The 22,835-nt window shown below is 44.9% G+C and overlaps 1 protein-coding gene across 1 annotated transcript in view; it reads left to right on the top strand.

Moving 5' to 3' along the window:
* The first annotated feature begins 2,168 nt into the window (after nt 1–2,168).
* The window catches only part of LOC115134014 (metallophosphoesterase MPPED2), a 38,552-nt gene continuing 17,885 nt past the window's right edge, over nt 2,169–22,835 (top strand). Inside the window, exons 1-4 of the mRNA XM_029667518.1 lie at nt 2,169–2,476; nt 3,430–3,689; nt 5,038–5,219; nt 7,484–7,709. Coding sequence (XP_029523378.1) covers nt 3,508–3,689; nt 5,038–5,219; nt 7,484–7,709 — 590 coding nt within the window. The 5' untranslated portion in view covers nt 2,169–2,476; nt 3,430–3,507. The remainder of the gene's footprint in view (nt 2,477–3,429; nt 3,690–5,037; nt 5,220–7,483; nt 7,710–22,835) is intronic.

Here is a 22,835-nt window from a genome sequence, read left to right as displayed (position 1 = left end):
AGTCTTACCCTGCATCCTCCTCTGAAGGTGGGGTTGTACAGTATATGATGCCACTGTATTGGACTGTCCTCTTTAATTATTGAACAAGTCAAAATTGACAAAAATGTTTTCTACTTAGGGGTCAAAAGGTGATGATGAGGTCACAAAGGCCAAGGAAAAAGCACTGCTGCCTCACTCCTAAGATGTGACATAATTCCCAAAGTAGAAGTAATTTCCGCAAAGAAAGTAGAATGCCTGACCATTTGTCAATAGTAAACCAATATCCACAGGCTGTTTTTAGCCAAGAAACCAGAGTACATGTACTGCCATCTATTTGAACCTTGGGATTTTCACAACTGAGGTGGGGTAGACAATGGAGGAGAGCATATGGGGCTGGCAGAGAAATGGGGAGTTGGTTGGTGTGTGCTTGTATGTGTGGTAGGGGTGGGTGGGGAGATATTTGTATCTCCTTCCACTGATTACCTCAGTTGCTGAATCAGTCAATATGGCTCCAGAGGGTGGGCTCAACCCAAGCTGCTGCATTCACTGGGATCCACCAGGGCTTTCCTTAACCCATAGACCACTGCTGCTTAAAAGAGCCACACTGCATTGTGTGAGCAGCCAGCAACCCTATTGATTTCTCTACCTAGCATTATGGATAAGTCCACTTAATTATTATTTTTGAGGTCAACTGAGGGTCATCTTTTCCTATACAGGAGACTGTACTGTCACTGATGTAGATAGCTTTGAATAAATATAATATGGAGTAGAATGGTAAACAGCATGGTCTCAAGGCTAAGATTGGCTTTTCTGCTAAACTGTTTTATCGCAGGTTTTGTTCCTTATTTTCTAGATTTAATAAGAACAAATTCTTATTTTCAATGGCAGCCTAGGAACAGGCTTAACTGACTTGCCTGGTAAAATAAAATAAATACCACTAGGCTAATAAATACCACTAGGCTACCAGTCGCCCAAATTACTGTACTGTCCATTTTCAGGAGCATTTTTTGCCATCAACAGATTCAACTGAACCATGCAACCCCTCGGCGAAACCACAAATTACTCAAAAGAGCATTGACGGTGGCATACCATCACTTGACATGGACAGACGTCATGAAATACTCACCAGTCTGGTTGCCATAGAACTGAAGCCCTTCAGCCTATCCTCACACACTAAGACAACAGTTAAAGAGGGAGAAAATAAGGAGAGGATATGAAGGCTTAGAGAAATACCCATCCTTGTACATACTGCATGACTCCCACAAACACACACTGTCACACACAAACCGTCACATACACACACCTACATCGAAAAGCACCAGATATTGTTATCTAGTAAGTGCTGAAGTGTGAATCAACACTAAGGAAAGGTAATTTTTTCCTCTATAATACGTTACAACTAAATGAAAATATCCTAAGTATGAGGTAATTGAATGGAGTCAGGTTATGCACCCGTGTCAGTAGAAAAGCAAAAGAATGCATCTTTTGTTTGCTGAAGGGGCCTTACATTAAGGAACAGGGCCACATAACAGCACTTAGACCTAATCACTTCCTCTGGGAGATTAGACCACCTCAACTGTTACTGCATAGGATCGCAAGACTCTGCATACAGCACACCAACATACTGTATGTTATGCACTGTTGTTCATGTATACATATAAACTAGTTGAAGAATAGTGTTACTTTTTCTTTTCTCCTTTGTTGCTCTTGAGATTGAGGATACTGCATGCATTAAGAAGGCAACATGCAGTACAACGGGTCATAACAGTTTATTCACAAATGTATAGCCTGTTTTCTTATCATTTCCAAGTGCACATCATTGTTTTAATTTACCCTGATATGTACGACCTTACATTTAACAGTTCAAATGTGTATTTTATTCTGTATAATGTTAATTATTGTCGTATTTTGTATAATACGTTTTAACAATTAAAATATAGTACAATACAACACCGACTATTTCTTTAAACAGACGTGGAAGAATACCCTCAAACTTCTTAGGCAACAAAGTCGTCTATGGCTAAATGAGCCCATTTGTAGGCTATCCAAAAATATAAATGGTTCAAAAATAGCTTGCTTTTAATCATATTTACAATTCTACTAACAGTTGTCCCAGTGCAGTCGCCTCCTTGGCTCTGAGCTTCTGTAGCCTACTGTGTGCTCTCTGACCCCGGTGGCAGTCCTCTCGCAGACTCGCGCTGCTCCGCTCTCTCGGGCTCCCCCCTTCTCTTCTCACATCGAGGCTCCTATCTCGCCCGTTGCCTTTCTGTCGCATTTCCTCAAGAGCCAGCCGAGGGTCTCCCAGGGTCGAAGGTTCTGCCCTGCTAGCCACGACCTCCACCTCTCAAGACCTCCAAGTTGTCTGCGTTATCTATGGGACGGCGTTTTTGACAACATAGACAGAGAGCTAACCCTGAGAACATATCTACCGGATGAACGGAACTCGCCACCCGTTTGGCAAGAACATCGCTGGGAAAAAATAACGAGGCACAAAGCGGTGGGTTAGGGGTGATTTGTCATTACGAGCCATTCGGAAACAGAGGTTTCCGTCGAGGCTCTAAATGTTGCTATTCGTAATATTGTAGATGAGAGAGCTTGGTTTATGTTTGTATTTTGTTCTGTAATGCAGAATAGGCCTACAATAAATGAGGAAGAACACGATCTTGTAATATCGGGTGAGAGGTTCAATTTAGTCTCTTCTGTGTCTTTAGGCTGATTGGTAGAAATGGTGCATATATTTAAAAATCCCCTTTTCCAAATGTTGCAGCGTGAAACCAAAATTAGAGGGAACATATGTTTTTAGGTAAAATATCCTCTTTACAGTTCAGCTTGTAGATAATCAGCTTGTTACAGTTGACTGATAGTACATGTCTGTCTGCACTCTGCACCGCTGCTAACCTGCTAATGTTAAATTCGTCTGGGTAGTTTTTATGTTTTAATTTTCAGTTTCCAATGTCTTGAACGAAAGTGGTGTAGTTTAAGTTCACTGTTTTGTCATCTGGCCAATACAGCAACTACAATTCGTTTGGTTACATTGTATCAATTCACACTTTTACATTTGTAAAAAAAAATGTAGGCCTGGGTTATTTCAAGCCTTTTGATTGGAACACAATGCGAACAGTAAGTAGTTTGATATTATATATTTCCTACTGACGTTACAGTATTGTTAGGTTTAATGTCCAAGCTTGTTTTGTATCCTTTCTACTGTAGGTAAAATCTATCAGCACTTCAGAAGACATTAGCGAGAAATATGAAAGTGTATCACCTCTTCTGATATTAGTGGTTGAATAATTCTTATAATTCTGGGTGTCTTCTTGATGTTGCTTTTGTACAACACAAGTGGTTTACTTAAAGCTGTCATTTACAGCAACACATTATTTTTAATCATGTCTGCTGCACAATTACTGTATTTTGAGGTGTGCTCCTCTCTTTTTGTTTGCGGTGGTACAGATTGTGGCCAGTTGTCCAGAGGGCCGGTGGGTCTGAGTTAGTGAACGGGGCTGTTCTGAATGATGCCCACTCCCTAAAATGGTTCTGGATCCTGGTAAACTAACTGCCCATGTCCCAAGCAGCAGAGCCATGGCTCACAGAAACCCCCCCTCTCAGGGCAAGGTGACCATCACTGTGGACGAGTACAGCTCCAACCCCACACAGGCCTTCACCCACTACAACATTAACCAGAGCCGCTTCCAACCACCCCATGTCCACATGTGAGTATCTATCTAGCCGCAGACCTGCACTATATCTATCTCTTTTTCATCTGATGGGCCATTACAGTGCACAGAGGATTGATTGATTGATTGATGAATGTGTTCAAACAAAAGACTAAATATATGGACATCTGGCCTCATAACATCCACCACCATACCTTCTGTGTGCTCTATTCTCAGCACACATGAGCTTGTCTTGAATAGATGGAGTATGACTTAAACATGTTTGGTTATCCTCAGTGCCCTGTCAAATAACCTACAGTGTGTGAGGCGGAAGCCACCTTTCATGTTATTAATGTAACTGAGGTCAGAGGTGAGGTGGGTTTATAAGCTATTTAACAATGCTCCTTTGACCTCTGGGTCACAGCTCAATTCTAAGTAACTTCCCTATTGACTTCTAATCATTAGGATGTAATGAGTGTTGCTGTGGATGGGATGGGTGGGCCCGGGTTGGTCAGAGCTGGAGGCAGGTGCTGGTTGGCTGGCTGGCTGGCTGGCTGGTTGGCTGGCTGGCTGACTGGCTGGCTGACTGGCTGACTGACACACAAAACTAGCTTTTCTAGCAGAGACAAAACAAAGGTGTAAGACAGATGTCGTCTTTATTGAAGTCAGGACTTCTGTTAACCAGTGTTTTTCATTTAGTCCACGATTAACCTTTTTTTAAATTGCAGTTTTTAAATCACATCTGCGCTCTCTTTGTCTATTTGTCTTAGACCATGGACAGATGTCTCAGTACAACAGCGAGATGGACCTTGTATCAGTTAAATTGTTTATTGAAGCTATAGTAATCAAATCGGATGGAGCATTTTAGAACAGGACAGTGTAGAGTGTAATTAACAGAAGAAGCCAAAGTCAACAGTGATAGAGATATAGGTACGGTAATTCATTCATATCTGATGGACACATGGCAAGAGTAGGGAGTAATGAAAAACCTCCTGGACTTTGTGATGATTTGCATTAAAACACCTTGGTCGACTCATTCAAACTAGCAGCTTAATCTATAATTTGCCAGCATGATTCCATGCATCGCAGTTGGCCAGCCCCGACAGCCCAAAATTTCACATGAGTTCACAATCACAGCCTGGGTCACACAGTCTGGCTCCCAATGACGAGGCAACTGTGAGACTTTATGGGGGACCTGCACTAGCTTAAAGGTTGGATGGCCAATTCCAGTTTGGGATTCCTTAGACATCTTTAGAGAAGGCTGTTTTATTTGTAATATTATTTTATATTGGAGGTTGCTGCATGTGTCACATTGACAACCTAGGTTACATTTTCAAATGGAGGGCTGCTTTAATAATTTGACACAAACTCGTACACTGATTCTGCTGTCCCTCTTCGATGACAGGGTGGAGCCCATTCCCTATGACACCCCTAAACCCTCCGGTCATACACGTTTCGTCTGCGTGTCGGACACACACTCCAGGACGGATGGGATCCAGATGCCATACGGGGATGTCCTGCTTCATACTGGGGACTTCACTGAACTGGGCCTACCATCTGAGGTCAAGAAATTCAATGACTGGCTAGGTAAAGAGAGTCACACACACTTGCTCTTTTTTTGCTCTCAACCCTCAGCATCAGGGACGTTCCTTGCCGTTCTGCCGCCCTAGGCCAGACCAAAAATGATGTTGATGTTGTAAAATATGTATTTTCCAGATGTTGAAATTAGGTTAAATTTGGGTTCTGAATGAAAGGTGAAAATATGTATTTTATGGACCAAAAATCAATGAATGTCCCTGGACGTTCAAATTAAGACCGGTCTAGACTGCACCAAATCTGAACCAAAAAGAGACGTCCAAAAGGCATCGGCCCGTGCTTACTGAGGTGTAGCCTACAGTTTTGCCTGAAATGACATTTTATGAATGCCCATCTACGTGGTCAGCCTACCATTTGTAAAACATTTTTTTAAGATGTCCGAACAGGACCAAAAAAAGTAGTCCAAAAGGCATCGGCGTTGCTTAATGAGGTGTAGCCTACAGTTTTGCCTGAAATTTAATTTTGTCAGCTGCAATGGTAGGCCCACCATTATAGCCAGCTTTTGCATTGGCTTTAGTCCTGATTCATGTGACTAATCAATTTGGCTACTTAAGCTCTGAATATCAGCTGCCCAACTTTATCAGGAGTTATCGTGAGCCTATTTGCGATTTTATTTTTTCTTTATTTAACTAGGCAAGTCAGTTAAGAACAAATTCTTATTTTCAATGACGGCCTAGGAACAGTGGGTTAACTGCCTGTTCAGGGGCAGAACGACAGATTTGTACCTTGTCAGCTCAGGGATATGAACTTGCAACCTTTCGGTTACTAGTCCAACGCTCTAACCACTAGGTTATCCTGCCGCAATGTGTTTCCACAGCGGGAAATGCAGAAGTATTTTTTTTTTATCCGCTATGATCAGCTTGTCCAAAAATGTACGGATACAAGCTTGATGCGGGGGCAGGTAGCCTAGTGGTTAGAGCGTAAAGGTAAAATGCAACTGATCATGACAATGGGGTGAAACTCCTGGACAACACTTGATCGTCTATTCCATATTATCCATTTTACTTTGACCTGGCCTGTTTTAAGGATATGTTTGTTAACGTGACAGCATGTTTTTTATTGAGGTTAGGCTATTTGATCAGAGAAACCTGCATGATGTAAAAAGTGTCCGTCTCATTATATTGTCATAGATTTTATCTCCATCCTGTAGACTACAGAAAAGGCCCCATACTCTTTCTACTATATCCTGTATTTGTTACATGTTTGATCATTTTTTTTTACGTAACGTGGAGGAGCACCGCAACGATGCGTCTCTACAACAGCACCCTGCCTTTGACAAAGTGGGCACTGTTTATCACAGGGCGGCATCAGTGCTCACCTTAAAAGCCCATTTTGCCACTGGTTGAGATATATTGGTTTTGGGCAGAATTATGTGAGGTTTTATGTGTTGTTGTTGGAGGTCTTGGTCAGTTTAGCTCAGAAAATGTCTCCCTCGTCAATCTTCCGTCATAGCCGGTGGCCTAATCCTGCCTTATGAGCGTGCCGGCCGTGCTCAGCATACTGTACAGTAACCTCTATCTTGACTAAAAAGGTTATTAGCTGTAAGTTACTATACCAACGGTATTTGGTATCATTTGGACTTCCTTATTTAAGCAAAAACTATTCTCCTCATAAAAAATATCTGCTTTGACGTTATTTAATATTTACTACTGTAAATGAAACATTTGAAATGAAGAACCGGCAGAAAGGAAGAAGTAACTTTCTTTGAAGGCCGGCCACACATTAAAACATTGCCATCCTCCTCAGCTTCAAATACATTTTAGCATACAGCCGAGAGAAAATTGAGTTGAGCTTTGAATTTGAGCCCTATACAGAGCTGCTGCGGTAATATAAGAGGTAACTGGGACAAAGGACCTCTCCAAGAAAGTAAAAAGGTCAAATGAAAAATGTTGAAATTCCCCTTTGTTGACTGAGATGTGCGTTGGCTGGGTAACTATGGTCTTTATCTGCAGTTATTGCTCTTTTGTAAGAGGGGAGAAAAGTTCACCCTGGTCTGAGGAGGTCAAGAAGCCTGAACCTTTTAATTTGTGGCGTTTTACTTCCATGGACCATTCCCTTAACCTCTCAAAGACAACTTTCTATTCTAGTGAATGAATATTGATTCACCAACTGGGGTATTCCCAGAAACCATGCTACTGGCCAAAGCTATGTAGTGTTTATATTCTGTACATGTCACTTGCCTTATGTTGAACAGTAACAGAAAGCTATCTATCCCATCCATATTCAACATGTCTTCCCTGCTGTCTCTCCTGCAGGGAGTCTACCTTATGAATTCAAGGTGGTGATTGCAGGGAACCATGAACTGACGTTTGACAAGGACTTCATGGCTGAGCTGGTCAAGCAGGATTACTATCGCTTTCCCTCCGTCTCTAAGCTGAGACCAGAGGACTTTGACGATGTTCAGGCCCTTCTCTCTAACTGTACTTACCTGCAGGACTCTGAGGTCACAGTCAAGGGATTCCGCATATACGGGGCACCATGGTAAGTTGCTCTCTTGTCTTTAGATAAGTATCATGACTTATTTACTTGTAGTCAATAGTGTTACGATACAGTGACTATAGAGGCTAGTCACTGAGTGACAGACTACTGCATAATATGACCTCATTGACACTGATCACTGTACCTGAGTTTGCCGTGTTGCTCAAATATTCTTCACATACAGTGGAGGTCATGACACTTTGTGTGGCCACTCTCGTTGCTTGCTTATTAAGTCCCTGAATGAGTCTAGTTGAGTTTTTCTTAGTAGTGTGTGTCCATGGTGGATATGAAACACTGCAGACCTAGCCCATGATATATACTGCTTCTAAGTTCTACGTTCCTTTTTGATTTCTTCCATTTCCATACCCCATTGAGGGGATTGCCTTGTGTTGTCCTGAGTCCTGACAGGGACTCCATGTCTTTTATTAGACACAGAGTGCGTGAGAGAGAGACGTCTGTGGTTAGTTGTGTGTGGGTCAGTGCCAGCCGTGTCCTCTCCTCCTGTCCTGACACGCTACAGGCTGCCGTGGAGACAGACATGTACTTACAGTGTACTCGGCTCCAGACTGTTATGTCATCACACACCCATATCCTCAGCCAGCCACACCGCTGAGTCTGAGGCCCAATTAACCCTTCACCCACTGCTTTTCTAGTTTCCCTCCGTACTACGGTGTCACTGCTGAATGATTGATCTCTGTTTGGATTAGGAAGCCACACGGAGGGGTTTCTAAGAGTTTGTCAGTGAAGAGTTTTGATGTAGGCATGATGCTTTGATAAGTTTTAGAATGCTGTGTCTGCTACATATTTTCTATATTTATTCCTGTGAGACACTTTTTCAAAAGGGGATATTGAGGCTATAGTTACAAAACGTGACGTAATGTATAGAGCTAACCAAGATTTATCTCCATTCCTGGTATTTCTTTTGTATTCTCCCTAGTAGGGTGGACAGGGACAGGCAGGCTGGCTAGCTGTATCGAGGCCCTGGGTGGCTGGAGAGGGTCGAGGCCAGAGCAGTGGAATCAGGCGATTGTGTGTCAGTCTGACTGACCCCAGTCTGGCCTCCACAACTCCCTGCTGGCTGACACATACACACCAACCTCCTTTTACTGGCTCTCTCTCCCCCAATCCCAGATCTAATAATGTTCTGTGAACCACACGCCCCCCTCTGCCCGTGTTGTTCTTCATCAGTCGCTGGACGTGTTTTCTGGGAGAAAGAGAGAGGGGTTTAGGGGGCTTTCGTCTCCTCAAGTCCCAGCTGAATAGGTATGACTACCCTGACAATGACAGTCTGACCAGGTATAGCGTAAAGATGGTGACAGTGAGAGAATTGGTCTTTTAGGTCTTCATACCTTAACCTGGCTAAGTCACTATTATATTATATAAGCGTCCTGAGCCCAACTCTCATCCTCAGGGGTTAACCCTCCCGTCTTGAGGTGGGAGCTCTTCAAGCATGATTTAATCATATATTTGCCACTTCAAAGATGCTGGATATCCTGGTGATAAATAAATGTTTCTGACATTGCAGGCAGAGAGGAAAGGGCAACAATGAGGGCAGAAACATAGCGTTTCAGTCACAGAGTAGTGCTGAATCAAATGATTATCTTTGAAGGGGAGCAAACCAGCCACCCAGATGCATGATGGGAGGTCTGTGGTAGAGCTCTGGGGTCGTCATTACAGGGGCTATTTTCCAGATCTCCGAGCCTCTCCAGCAGGAAGTGGCTTTTGTTCCGACACATCCTGGTTCTTTTGTTGGAGCGTACGGATCAAACCCTGGGCCTGACCCCCTTACCCCCATTAGGGAATGCACTCCCAGCAGGCCACAGTAACCCTTGTCACCTCAGAGCCTAGTGATCAGAGGTCATTTCCACCACCTGCAAAGAGATCAGCTAGGCTTGACAGACACTGCAGGCCTGCTCTAGGTCTGAGTCAAGACTGACTGACACAGTCTGGATGAATGTTGTAGGGGGGTGGGGGCGGGTGTGATTGTCAAAGCCAGAAATTCAAGACCTTGACTTCTAGATACTTCTGATAGCAATGCAACAGACTTTATCCAGATAGCATGTCTGTCTGCAGACTTAAGCCTCACATTTACATGAAATGTTCCTTATCTCCTAGTAGAATTGAATAGCTAATATCTCATCCTATCATGGAAGATATACAGTATAGAGGTCGACCGATTAATCGGAATGGACGATTAATTAGGGCCGATTTCAAGTTTTCATAACAATCGGAAATCGGTATATATATATATATATATATATATATATTTTTTTTTTTACACCTTTATTTTATCTTTATTTAACTAGGCAAGTCAGTTAAGAACACATTCTTATTTTCAATGACGGCCTAGGAACGGTGGGTTAACTGCCTCCTTCAGGGGCAGAAGACAGATTTTCACCATGTCAGCTCGGGGGATCCAATCTTGCAAACTTACAGTTAACTAGTCCAACGCAATAACGACCTACCTCTTGTTGCACTCCACAAGGAGACTGCCTGTTACGCGAATGCAGTAAGCCGAGGTAAGTTGCTAGCTAGCATTAAACGTATCTTATAAAAAACAATCAATCAATCATACTCACTAGTTAACTACACATGGTTGATGATATTACTAGATATTATCTAGCGTGTCCTGCGTTGCATATAATCTGACTGAGCATACAAGTATCTAAGTATCTGACTGAGCGGTGGTAGGCAGAAGCAGGCACGTAAACATTAATTCAAACAGCACTTTCGTGCGTTTTGCCAGCAGCTCTTCGTTGTGCATCAAGCATTGCGCTGTTTATGACTTCAAGCCTATCAACTCCCGAGATGAGGCTGGTGTAACCGAAGTGAAATGGCTGGCTAGTTAGCGCGCTAATAGCGTTTCAAACGTCACTTGCTCTGAGACTTGCAGTGGTTTTTTCTCTTGTTCTGCATGGGTAACGCTGCTCCGAGGGTGGCTGTTGTCATTTTGTTCCTGGTTCAATGGAAGCTATACCATTACACTGGCAATACTAAAGTTCCTATAAGAACTTCCAATAGTCAAAGGTTAATAAATACAAATGGTATAGAGGGAAATAGTCCTATAATTCCCAAAATAACTACAACCTAAATCTTCTTACCTGGGAATATTGAAGATGTTAAAAGGAACCACCAGCTTTCATATGTTCTCATGTTCTGAGCAAGGAACTTAAACGTTAGCTTTCTTACATGGCACATATTGCACTTTTACTTTCTTCTCCAACACTTTGTTTTTGCATTATTTAAACCAAATTGAACATGTTTCATTATTTATTTGAGGTTAAATTGAATTTATTGATGTATTATATTAAGTTAAAATACGTGTTAATTCAGTATTGTTGTAATTGTCTGTATCGGTATCGGCGTTGAAAAATCATAATCGGTCGACCTCTAATACAGTACCACAGTAGCCATCTCAAATCAAATGTTGTCACATCAAATCAAATCAAAATGTATTTGTCACATACACATGGTTAGCAGATGTTAATGCGAGTGTAGCGAAATGCTTGTGCTTCTAGTTCCGACAATGCAGTAATAACCAACAAGTAATCTAGCTAACAATTCCAAAACTACTACCTTATAGACACAAGTGTAAGGGGATAAAGAATATGTACATAAAGATATATGAATGAGTGATGGTACAGAGCGGCATAGGCAAGATACAGTAGATGGTATTGAGTACAGTATATACATATGAGATGAGTATGTAAACAAAGTGGCATAGTTAAAGTGGCTAGTGATACATGTATTACATAAAGATGCAGTAGATGATATAGAGTACAGTATATACGTATACATATGAGATGAATAATGTAGGGTATGTAAACATTATATTAGGTAGCATTGTTTAAAGTGGCTAGTGATATATTTTACATTTCCCATCAATTCCCATTATTAAAGTGGCTGGAGTTGAGTCAGTGTGTTGGCAGCAGCCACTCAATGTTAGTGGTGGCTGTTTAACAGTCTGATGGCCTTGAGATAGAAGCTGTTTTTCAGTCTCTCGGTCCCAGCTTTGATGCACCTGTACTGACCCCGCCTTCTGGATGATAGCGGGGTGAACAGGCAGTGGCTCGGGTGGTTGTTGTCCTTGATGATCTTTATGGCCTTCCTGTGACATCGGGTGGTGTAGGTGTCCTGGAGGGCAGGTAGTTTGCCCCTGGTGATGCGTTGTGCAGACCTCACTACCCTCTGGAGAGCCTTACGGTTGTGGGCGGAGCAGTTGCCGTACCAGCCGGTGATACAGCCCGACTGTCTGTGTGGGTGGACCAATTCAGTTTGTCTGTGATGTGTACGCCGTGGAAATTAAAACTTACTACCCTCTCCACTACTGTTCCATCGATGTGGATAGGGGGGTGTTCCCTCTGCTGTTTCCTGAAGTCCACAATCATCTCCTTAGTTTTGTTGACGTTGAGTGTGAGTTTATTTTCCTGACACCACACTCCGAGGGCCCTCACCTCCTCCCTGTAGGCCGTCTCGTCGTTGTTGGTAATCAAGCCTACCACTGTTGTGTCGTCCCCAAACTTGATGATTGAGTTGGAGGCGTGCGTGGCCACGCAGTCGTGGGTGAACAGGGAGTACAGGAGAGGGCTCAGAATGCACCCTTGTGGGGCCCCAGTGTTGAGGATCAGCGGGGTGGAGATATTGTTGCCTTCCCTCACCACCTGGGGGCGGCCCGTCAGGAAGTCCAGTACCCAGTTGCACAGGGCGGGGTCGAGACCCAGGGTGTAGACTAACAGTGAAATGCTTACTTACAGGCCCTTCCCAACGATGCAGGGAGACATAAAAAAAACACAAAAAAAAACATAAGGAATAAATACACAAGGAGTAATGATAAGTTGGCTATATACATAGGGTACCAGTTCCGAGTTGATATGCAGGGGTACGAGGTAATTTAGGTAAATATTTGTATATAGATAGTGGTAAAGTAACTAGGCAACAAGATTCAGTAGATAATTAACAGTAGCAGCAGCATATGTGATGATTCAAAATAGTTATTGAAAAAGGGGTCAATGCAGATAGTCCGGGTAGCTATTTGGTTAACTATTTAGCAGTTTTATGGCTTCGGGGTGGAAGCTGTTCTGGGTCCTGTTGGTTCCAGACTTGGTGCATCGGTACCGCATGCTGTGTGGTAGGAGAGAGAACAGTCTTTGACTTGGGTGGCTGGAGTCTTTTACAATTTTTGGGCCTTCCTCTGACAACACCTGGTATAGAGGTCCTGGATGGCAAGGATCTGGATGTACGGCATGGTAAGCTCAGAGCAGGGAGGGGGTGTTTATACTATAGACAGCATGGTTAGCTCAGAGCAGGGGGAGGTGTTATACTATAGACAGCATGAATAGCTCAGAGCAGGGGGGGTGTTATACTATAGACAGCATGGCTAGTTAAGAGCAGGGGAGGTGCTATACTATAGACAGCATGGTTAGCTCAGAGCAGGGGGAGGTGTTATACTATAGACAGCATGGTTAGCTCAGAGCAGGGGGTGTTATACTACAGACAGCATGGTTAGCTCAGAGCAGGGGGTGCTATACTATAGACAGCATGGTTAGCTCAGAGCATGGGGAGGTGTTATACTACAGACAGCATGGTTAGCTCAGAGCAGGGGGTGCTATACTATAGACAGCATGGTTAGCTCAGAGCAGGGGGTGTTATACTACAGACAGCATGGTTAGCTCAGAGCAGGGGGGGTGTTATACTATAGACAGCATGGTTATCTCAGAGCAGGGGGGGTGTTATACTATAGACAGCATGGTTAGCTCAGAGCAGGGGGAGGTGCTATACTATAGACAGCATGGTTAGCTCAGAGCAGGGGGAGGTGCTATACTATAGACAGCATGGTTAGCTCAGAGCAGGGGGGGTGTTATACTATAGACAGCATGGTTAGCTCAGAGCAGGGGGGGGTGTTATACTATAGACAGCATGGTTAGCTCAGAGCAGGGTGGCAGTCTGAGTCTGGCTTTAGAAAATCAAAGACTTCCTCTAATCCTCTTATGGCGCAGACACACACTGGTCATGTGACCTTTTGGGTTTACATTGGATGAGAGCCCGTCAGGCAGAGCCACAAAGAAAGTGTGGATATATGTTGCCATGGAAACCGTAGCAGAGTTGTGTGTGTCACTTCAGTGTGTGTTTGCCATTAAAGCCCTTTCACTGTGTGTGTGTGGGTCAGTGAGGACAGCATAGCTCTGAGCCTGCATTTCCCCCAATCTCTCACATGGACACCCATGCTGGGCTGGTAATGTACTTTATTGACTGGGAGACTGGTCTCACTGTCATGTGTAGCTTTGATTTCCTGTCTGTTTGTGTAGCAGATAGACGGGAATGGAAAGCTGCCTGACTAATTGCCAACAGTGTGAGCGCTTAGCCTCAAATAAACCATCTGTTTATGGAAATAAATAAGGCCATATCTGACTCTGAAATGAGGTTGTAACTCCCAAGGTAAGGGCTCCAGTTTCAGCATTACTTGGTGGAAATTCCTACTATTGCTTCATGTGTGAAAACCCTCTTTCTAGTCACAACAACTTGGGACTGATCTCAAGTCATAGGCTGAATCACAAATCACTCACTCGGAGGGCCCTCCGAGCGAGAGTGGATGGTTTGGGATTCACCGATACTGTGGCAACCAGTGTCTTGCAACAGTCAGCACAATATATGTGCATGTTCCTTTCTGTCTAGTCTGTGTGTATTACCTTTGTTTTTTGGTTAGCGGCGGTTTTCTACTCTACTCTGCTCTACTCTGCTCTGCTCTACCCTCTACTCTACTGTGCTCTACCCTGCTCTACTCTACCATGCTCTACCCTGCTCTACTCTACCTTGCCCTACAGGCCCCTGCGAGGCCTTACCTGCTGAGTGCTGACATCCCTGATTGTAAAGTGACCTTTGGCCCGGAGATGCAACCTGCACGTCAGTGTTAATTAGCTGCTGATGTCGACAGCGCTACACTTCTCAGATCTCTCTGCACTGCCCTGCTCTGGCCCCAGCTCTGACTGACTGCAGTGCAGCGCTGGAGGCTTTCACGCTCACCCAGCATTAGGCAGTCAGGCAGGCCAAACTGGGGCACAGGGAGAGCGGCCAGGCTGCCTGAGGGGGGCAGGCAAGGGGGGGGGGGGGGGGCAGACAGAAGAGCGGGTCAGACAGACAATAAGCATAGCCCAGGGAGAGGTAGAGGAGGGGAGAGGTTGAGATTAGGAGTGGGATGAACACCCTCAGAGGAGGAGATGCCTGCCCTCTATTCAGAGGATTACCATTTTGTATGAGCTCCAGCCTACCACAAGGCCACAGTGGATTCAGAAGGCTAGGCCTTTTGACCTATCTTTGGCAGGTTGAATAATGGTCAGGGTTTTATCTGGTTTCAATGCCCCCCCCCAAAAAAATCTGCAAAACCTCTTTCATATTAAAAAATAATAATTAACAATCGAGATGATTAAATTGTCAAATGTAATGGCCAAGCCTATGAAATTGCTTATGACAAAGTAGTAACTAGCTATAACAACCACTACACCAGTGGTTCTGTCTGTATCAATTCAAGGGGCTTTATTGGTATGGGAAGCATATGTTAACATTGGCAAAGCAAGTGAAGTAAATAATATACAAAAGTGAACTAAACATTAAAAATGAACAGTTAACATGACACTCACAGAAGTTCCAAAAGAATTAAGACATTACAAGTGTCATTATGTATATATACAGTGTTGTAACGATGTGCAAATGGTTAAAGTACAAAAGGGAAAATAAATAAACATAAATATGGATTGTATTTACACTGGTGTTTGTTCTTCACTGGTTGCCCTTTTCTTGTGGCAACAGGTCACAAATCTTGCTACTGTGGTATTTCACCCAGTAGATATGGGAGTTTATCAAAATCGGATTTGTTTTCGAATTCTTTGTGGATCTGTGTAATCTGAGGGAAATATGTGTCTCTAATATCGTCATACATTTGGCAGGAGGTTAGAAAGTGCAGCTCAGTTCCCACCTCATTTTGTGGGCAGTGTGCACATAGCCTGTCATAGCCTGTATAGTTTTTTGTGTGCTCTAGGGCAACGGTGTCTAGATGGAATTTGTATTTGTGGTCCTGGCGACTGGACCTTTTTTGGAACACCATTATTTTGGTCTTACTGAGATTTACTGTCAGGGCCCAGGTCTGGCAGAATCTGTGCAGAAGATCTAGGTGCTGCTGTAGGCCCTCCTTGGTTGGTGACAGAAACACCAGATGACAGAAACATCAGCAAACAGTAGACATTTGACTTCAGATTCTAGTAGGGTGAGGCCGGGTGCTGCAGACTGTTCTAGTGCCCTCACCAATATATATGTTGAAGAGGGCGCATCTCTGTCTTACCCCACGGCCCTGTGGGAAGGAATGTGTTTTTTGCCTATTTTAACCGCACACTTGTTGCCTGTGTACATGGATTTTATAATGTCATATGTTTTACCCCCAACACCACTTTCCATCAATTTGTATAGCAGACCCTCATGCCAAATTGAGTCGAAGGCTTTTTTGAAATCAACAAATCATGAGAAGACTTTGCCTTTGTTTTGGTTTGTTTGTTTGTAAATTAGGGTGTGTAGGGTGAATACGTGGTCTGTCGTACAATAATTTGGTAAAAAGCCAATTTGACATTTGCTCAGTACATTGTTTTCACTGAGGAAATGTACAAGTCTGCTGTTAATGATAATGCAGAGGATTTTCCCAAGGTTACTGTTGACACATATTCCACGGTAGTTATTGGGGTCAAATTGGTCTCCACTTTTGTGGATTGGGGTGATCAGTCAGTCCTTGGTTCCAAATATTGGGGAAGATGCCAGAGCTAAGGATGATGTTATATTTTGTGTATATTTTATAATTTCATTGAGGATACCATCAACACCACAGGCCTTTTTGGGTTGGAGGGTTTTTATTTTGTCCTGTAGTTCATTCAAGGTAATTGTAGAATCCAGTGGGTTCTGATAGTCTTTAATAGTTGATTCTAAAATGTGTATTTGATCGTGTATATGTTTTTGCCGTTTGTTCTTTATGAGCCAAAAATATTGGAGAAGTGATTATTTATCGGTTTTTATTTGACATTTTTAGATTTGATAGGGAAGCTGAGAGGTCAAATATACTGTTAAGATTTTCTACTGCCACGTTTACACCTTCACTATCACAGTGGAACGTTTTGTCCAGGAAGTTGTCTAAAATGGATTGAATTTGTTGTTGCTTAATTGTTTTTTGGTAGGTTTCCACACTACAGTCCTTCCATCTATAGCATTTCTTAACATTACTCCGTTCCTTTTTGGATTTTTGTCTATATCACTTTTGTCAGGTAAAAAGCCCACTGCTTACACCAGTTTCCGTGAGCCTGCCCTCCTCAGTCCATGTATGTGTCAGTTGGGGTAAGAGGCCTTGCTATTACCCAACCACATCCAACACCCAGGAGCCAGCCAGAGCTTGTTACCCCAACATCATCATCATCCATACAGCTTATTACAGGACATCACAAGTGCTTTAATGAGCCTCCGTCTAGCACCACAATGTAATGACCTGTGAAATAACCAACCAGAGTGATGCCCTTTACCAATATTAAGTGACTAATTTGACTAACCAGACTCATCCAGAGCTATCTCTGGAGAAAAGACCCTGGATGAGATGACTGTGTATAGCAGAGATCATCAACTAGATTCAGACGCGGGCCAAGTTCTTTTGTTGAGTGCATGGTCAAGAGGACAGAACATAATTACAAACAATTTGTAGACTGCAAATTGACGGCAAGAAGCCAAATATATATGATGTTTGACTAAAGCAAAATCATTGCAAATCTTGCCTACATTTGTGGGAATACTTGGGAACATATTTCTTTTCAATTAAAATCACTTGGAGCTAATTTACAGGTCTCCAACAATGAAATAGAAAAAACTCTGGGGCCAAATGAAACCACTGCCCCGCTGCCACTGCCCCCAGTTGGGGAACCCTGGTGTATAGCCTACTGATGATCACTGCCAGGCTGGAATGAAGGAAGGAACCCTGGTGTATAGCCTACTGATGATCACTGCCAGGCTGGAATGAAGGAAGGAACCCTGGTGTATAGCCTACTGATGATCACTGCCAGGCTGGAATGAAGGAAGGAACCCTGGTGTATAGCCTACTGATGATCACTGCCAGGCTGGAATGAAGGAAGGAACCCTGGTGTATAGCCTACTGATGATCACTGCCAGGCTGGAATGAAGGAAGGAACCCTGGTGTATAGCCTACTGATGATCACTGCCAGGCTGGAATGAAGGAAGGAACCCTGGTGTATAGCCTACTGATGATCACTGCCAGGCTGGAATGAAGGAAGGAAGGAACCCTGGTGTATAGCCTACTGATGATCACTGCCAGGCTGGAATGAAGGAAGGAACCCTGGTGTATAGCCTACTGATGATCACTGCCAGGCTGGAATGAAGGAAGGAACCCTGGTGTATAGCCTACTGATGATCACTGCCAGGCTGGAATGAAGGAAGGCCTGGTGTATACTGATGATCACTGCCAGGCTGGAATGAAGGAAGGAACCTGGTGTATAGCCTACTGATGATCACTGCCAGGCTGGAATGAAGGAAGGAACCCTGGTGTATAGCCTACTGATGATCACTGCCAGGCTGGAATGAAGGAAGGAACCTGGTGTATAGCCTACTGATGATCACTGCCAGGCTGGAATGAAGGAAGGAACCCTGTGTATAGCCTACTGATGATCACTGCCAGGCTGGAATGAAGGAAGGAACCCTGGTGTATAGCCTACTGATGATCACTGCCAGGCTGGAATGAAGGAAGGAACCCTGGTGTATAGCCTACTGATGATCACTGCCAGGCTGGAATGAAGGAAGGAACCCTGGTGTATAGCCTACTGATGATCACTGCCAGGCTGGAATGAAGGAAGGAACCCTGGTGTATAGCCTACTGATGATCACTGCCAGGCTGGAATGAAGGAAGGAACCCTGGTGTATAGCCTACTGATGATCACTGCCAGGCTGGAATGAAGGAAGGAACCCTGGTGTATAGCCTACTGATGATCACTGCCAGGCTGGAATGAAGGAAGGAACCCTGGTGTATAGCCTACTGATGATCACTGCCAGGCTGGAATGAAGGAAGGAACCCTGGTGTATAGCCTACTGATGATCACTGCCAGGCTGGAATGAAGGAAGGAACCCTGGTGTATAGCCTACTGATGATCACTGCCAGGCTGGAATGAAGGAAGGAACCCTGGTGTATAGCCTACTGATGATCACTGCCAGGCTGGAATGAACCCTGGTGTATAGCCTACTGATGATCACTGCCAGGCTGGAATGAAGGAAGGAACCCTGGTGTATAGCCTACTGATGATCACTGCCAGGCTGGAATGAAGGAAGGAACCCTGGTGTATAGCCTACTGATGATCACTGCCAGGCTGGAATGAAGGAAGGAACCCTGGTGTATAGCCTACTGATGATCACTGCCAGGCTGGAATGAAGGAAGGAACCTACTGGTGTATAGCCACTGATGATCACTGCCAGGCTGGAATGAAGGAAGGAACCCTGGTGTATAGCCTACTGATGATCACTGCCAGGCTGGAATGAAGGAAGGAACCCTGGTGTATAGCCTACTGATGATCACTGCCAGGCTGGAATGAAGGAAGGAACCCTGGTGTATAGCCTACTGATGATCACTGCCAGGCTGGAATGAAGGAAGGAACCCTGGTGTATAGCCTACTGATGATCACTGCCAGGCTGGAATGAAGGAAGGAAGGAACTGATGATCCTGGTGCTGGAATGAAGGAAGGAAGCCTACTGATGATCACTGCCAGGCTGGAATGAAGGAAGGAACCCTGGTGTATAGCCTACTGATGATCACTGCCAGGCTGGAATGAAGGAAGGAACCCTGGTGTATAGCCTACTGATGATCACTGCCAGGCTGGAATGAAGGAAGGAACCCTGGTGTATAGCCTACTGATGATCACTGCCAGGCTGGAATGAAGGAAGGAACCCTGGTGTATAGCCTACTGATGATCACTGCCAGGCAGGCTAGCCTACTGGAATGAAGGAAGGAACCCTGGTGTATAGCCTACTGATGATCACTGCCAGGCTGGAATGAAGGAAGGAACCCTGGTGTATAGCCTACTGATGATCACTGCCAGGCTGGAATGAAGGAAGGAACCCTGGTGTATAGCCTACTGATGATCACTGCCAGGCTGGAATGAAGGAAGGAACCCTGGTGTATAGCCTACTGATGATCACTGCCAGGCTGGAATGAAGGAAGGAACCCTGGTGTATAGCCTACTGATGATCACTGCCAGGCTGGAATGAAGGAAGGAACCCTGGTGTATAGCCTACTGATGATCACTGCCAGGCTGGAATGAAGGAAGGAACCCTGGTGTATAGCCTACTGATGATCACTGCCAGGCTGGAATGAAGGAAGGAACCCTGGTGTATAGCCTACTGATGATCACTGCCAGGCTGGAATGAAGGAAGGAACCCTGGTGTATAGCCTACTGATGATCACTGCCAGGCTGGAATGAAGGAAGGAACCCTGGTGTATAGCCTACTGATGATCACTGCCAGGCTGGAATGAAGGAAGGAACCCTGGTGTATAGCCTACTGATGATCACTGCCAGGCTGGAATGAAGGAAGGAACCCTGGTGTATAGCCTACTGATGATCACTGCCAGGCTGGAATGAAGGAAGGAACCCTGGTGTATAGCCTACTGATGATCACTGCCAGGCTGGAATGAAGGAAGGAACCCTGGTGTATAGCCTACTGATGATCACTGCCAGGCTGGAATGAAGGAAGGAACCCTGGTGTATAGCCTACTGATGATCACTGCCAGGCTGGAATGAAGGAAGGAACCCTGGTGTATAGCCTACTGATGATCACTGCCAGGCTGGAATGAAGGAAGGAACCCTGGTGTATAGCCTACTGATGATCACTGCCAGGCTGGAATGAAGGAAGGAACCCTGGTGTATAACTGATGAACTGCCAGGCTGGAATGAAGGAAGGAACCCTGGTGTATAGCCTACTGATGATCACTGCCCAGGCTGGAATGAAGGAAGGAACCCTGGTGTATAGCCTACTGATGATCACTGCCAGGCTGGAATGAAGGAAGGAACCCTGGTGTATAGCCTACTGATGATCACTGGAATGCCAGGCTGGAATGCCAGGCTGGAATGAAGGAAGGAACCCTGGTGTATAGCCTACTGATGATCACTGCCAGGCTGGAATGAAGGAAGGAACCCTGGTGTATAGCCTACTGATGATCACTGCCAGGCTGGAATGAAGGAAGGAACCCTGGTGTATAGCCTACTGATGATCACTGCCAGGCTGGAATGAAGGAAGGAACCCTGGTGTATAGCCTACTGATGATCACTGCCAGGCTGGAATGAAGGAAGGAACCCTGGTGTATAGCCTACTGATGATCACTGCCAGGCTGGAATGAAGGAAGGAACCCTGGTGTATAGCCTACTGATGATCACTGCCAGGCTGGAATGAAGGAAGGAACCTGGTGTATAGCCTACTGATGATCACTGCCAGGCTGGAATGAAGGAAGGAACCCTGGTGTATAGCCTACTGATGATCACTGCCAGGCTGGAATGAAGGAAGGAACTGATGATCCTGGTGGAATGAAGGAAGGAATAGCCTACTGATGATCACTGCCAGGCTGGAATGAAGGAAGGAACCCTGGTGTATAGCCTACTGATGATCACTGCCAGGCTGGAATGAAGGAAGGAACCCTGGTGTATAGCCTACTGATGATCACTGCCAGGCTGGAATGAAGGAAGGAACCCTGGTGTATAGCCTACTGATGATCACTGCCAGGCTGGAATGAAGGAAGGAACCCTGGTGTATAGCCTACTGATGATCACTGCCAGGCTGGAATGAAGGAAGGAACCCTGGTGTATAGCCTACTGATGATCACTGCCAGGCTGGAATGAAGGAAGGAACCCTGGTGTATAGCCTACTGATGATCACTGCCAGGCTGGAATGAAGGAAGGAACCCTGGTGTATAGCCTACTGATGATCACTGCCAGGCTGGAATGAAGGAAGGAACCCTGGTGTATAGCCTACTGATGATCACTGCCAGGCTGGAATGAAGGAAGGAACCCTGGTGTATAGCCTACTGATGATCACTGCAGGCTGGAATGAAGGAAGGAACCCTGGTGTATAGCCTAATGATCACTGCCAGGCTGGAATGAAGGAAGGAACCCTGGTGTATAGCCTACTGATGATCACTGCCAGGCTGGAATGAAGGAAGGAACCCTGGTGTATAGCCTACTGATGATCACTGCCAGGCTGGAATGAAGGAAGGAACCATGGTGTATAGCCTACTGATGATCACTGCCAGGCTGGAATGAAGGAAGGAACCCTGGTGTATAGCCTACTGATGATCACTGCCAGGCTGGAATGAAGGAAGGAACCCTGGTGTATAGCCTACTGATGATCACTGCCAGGCTGGAGTGAAGGAAGGAAAACTGATCATGACACTGAGGAGGGTGCTTTTGAATAGCAGCTTCTCAGTAGTTTTGAATGGGTGATTGGACCAGTGCAGTGTCACAACAAGCCTGGCTGAGTAGATGGCACGGTGACGTGTAAGGTGACTCGTGTCTGCCAGAAGCTAGGACATCTGTCCAGGCCAGAGCACAGCAGAATGCAGCATTTGCAACATTTGTGACTGAGTACACATGTTTCCTAGGTAGTGTAGCAGCCCATGGCATTACAGATAGACTAGACAGACGGTCATTTCCCAGGCCCTTCTTTTCCCTCTCTGCTGCAGCTGAGTTGTTCAACATTACAGCCAGACATAGCCATATGCCCTTCTCTTGTAGTCTAGTGCTAGTACAACCCCCACATAGTCCTGACTGAGGTGATTCATATTTGAAGATTCCAGTAGCCCTTTTAGATTGGAGAAAGTTGAGGTACACGCAGGGCAGTGCATTAGAGGAGCTGACCTGGCCGCTTTCATAAATAACCTGAAGCTAGGGGTGCGGTCGGTGCACTGTTTTAGAGTTAAAAAGGTCTGGGCACTGTCTGGGCCATGTCTGCATTCTGTATCAGGTTCAGCTGACAGGTCACCAAGCTCAAGTGCTGATACAGCTCAAATCAAACAGATGACTTGCTGGCTTGTTGTGTACATTGGACAGGGTTGTCATATTGAAT

This window comes from Oncorhynchus nerka, linkage group LG9a, assembly GCF_034236695.1.
Source record: "Oncorhynchus nerka isolate Pitt River linkage group LG9a, Oner_Uvic_2.0, whole genome shotgun sequence".
NCBI lineage: Eukaryota > Metazoa > Chordata > Actinopteri > Salmoniformes > Salmonidae > Oncorhynchus > Oncorhynchus nerka.
The sequence above is the reverse complement of the archived record's forward strand: the minus strand, read 5'-3'. Positions and strand labels throughout refer to the sequence as shown.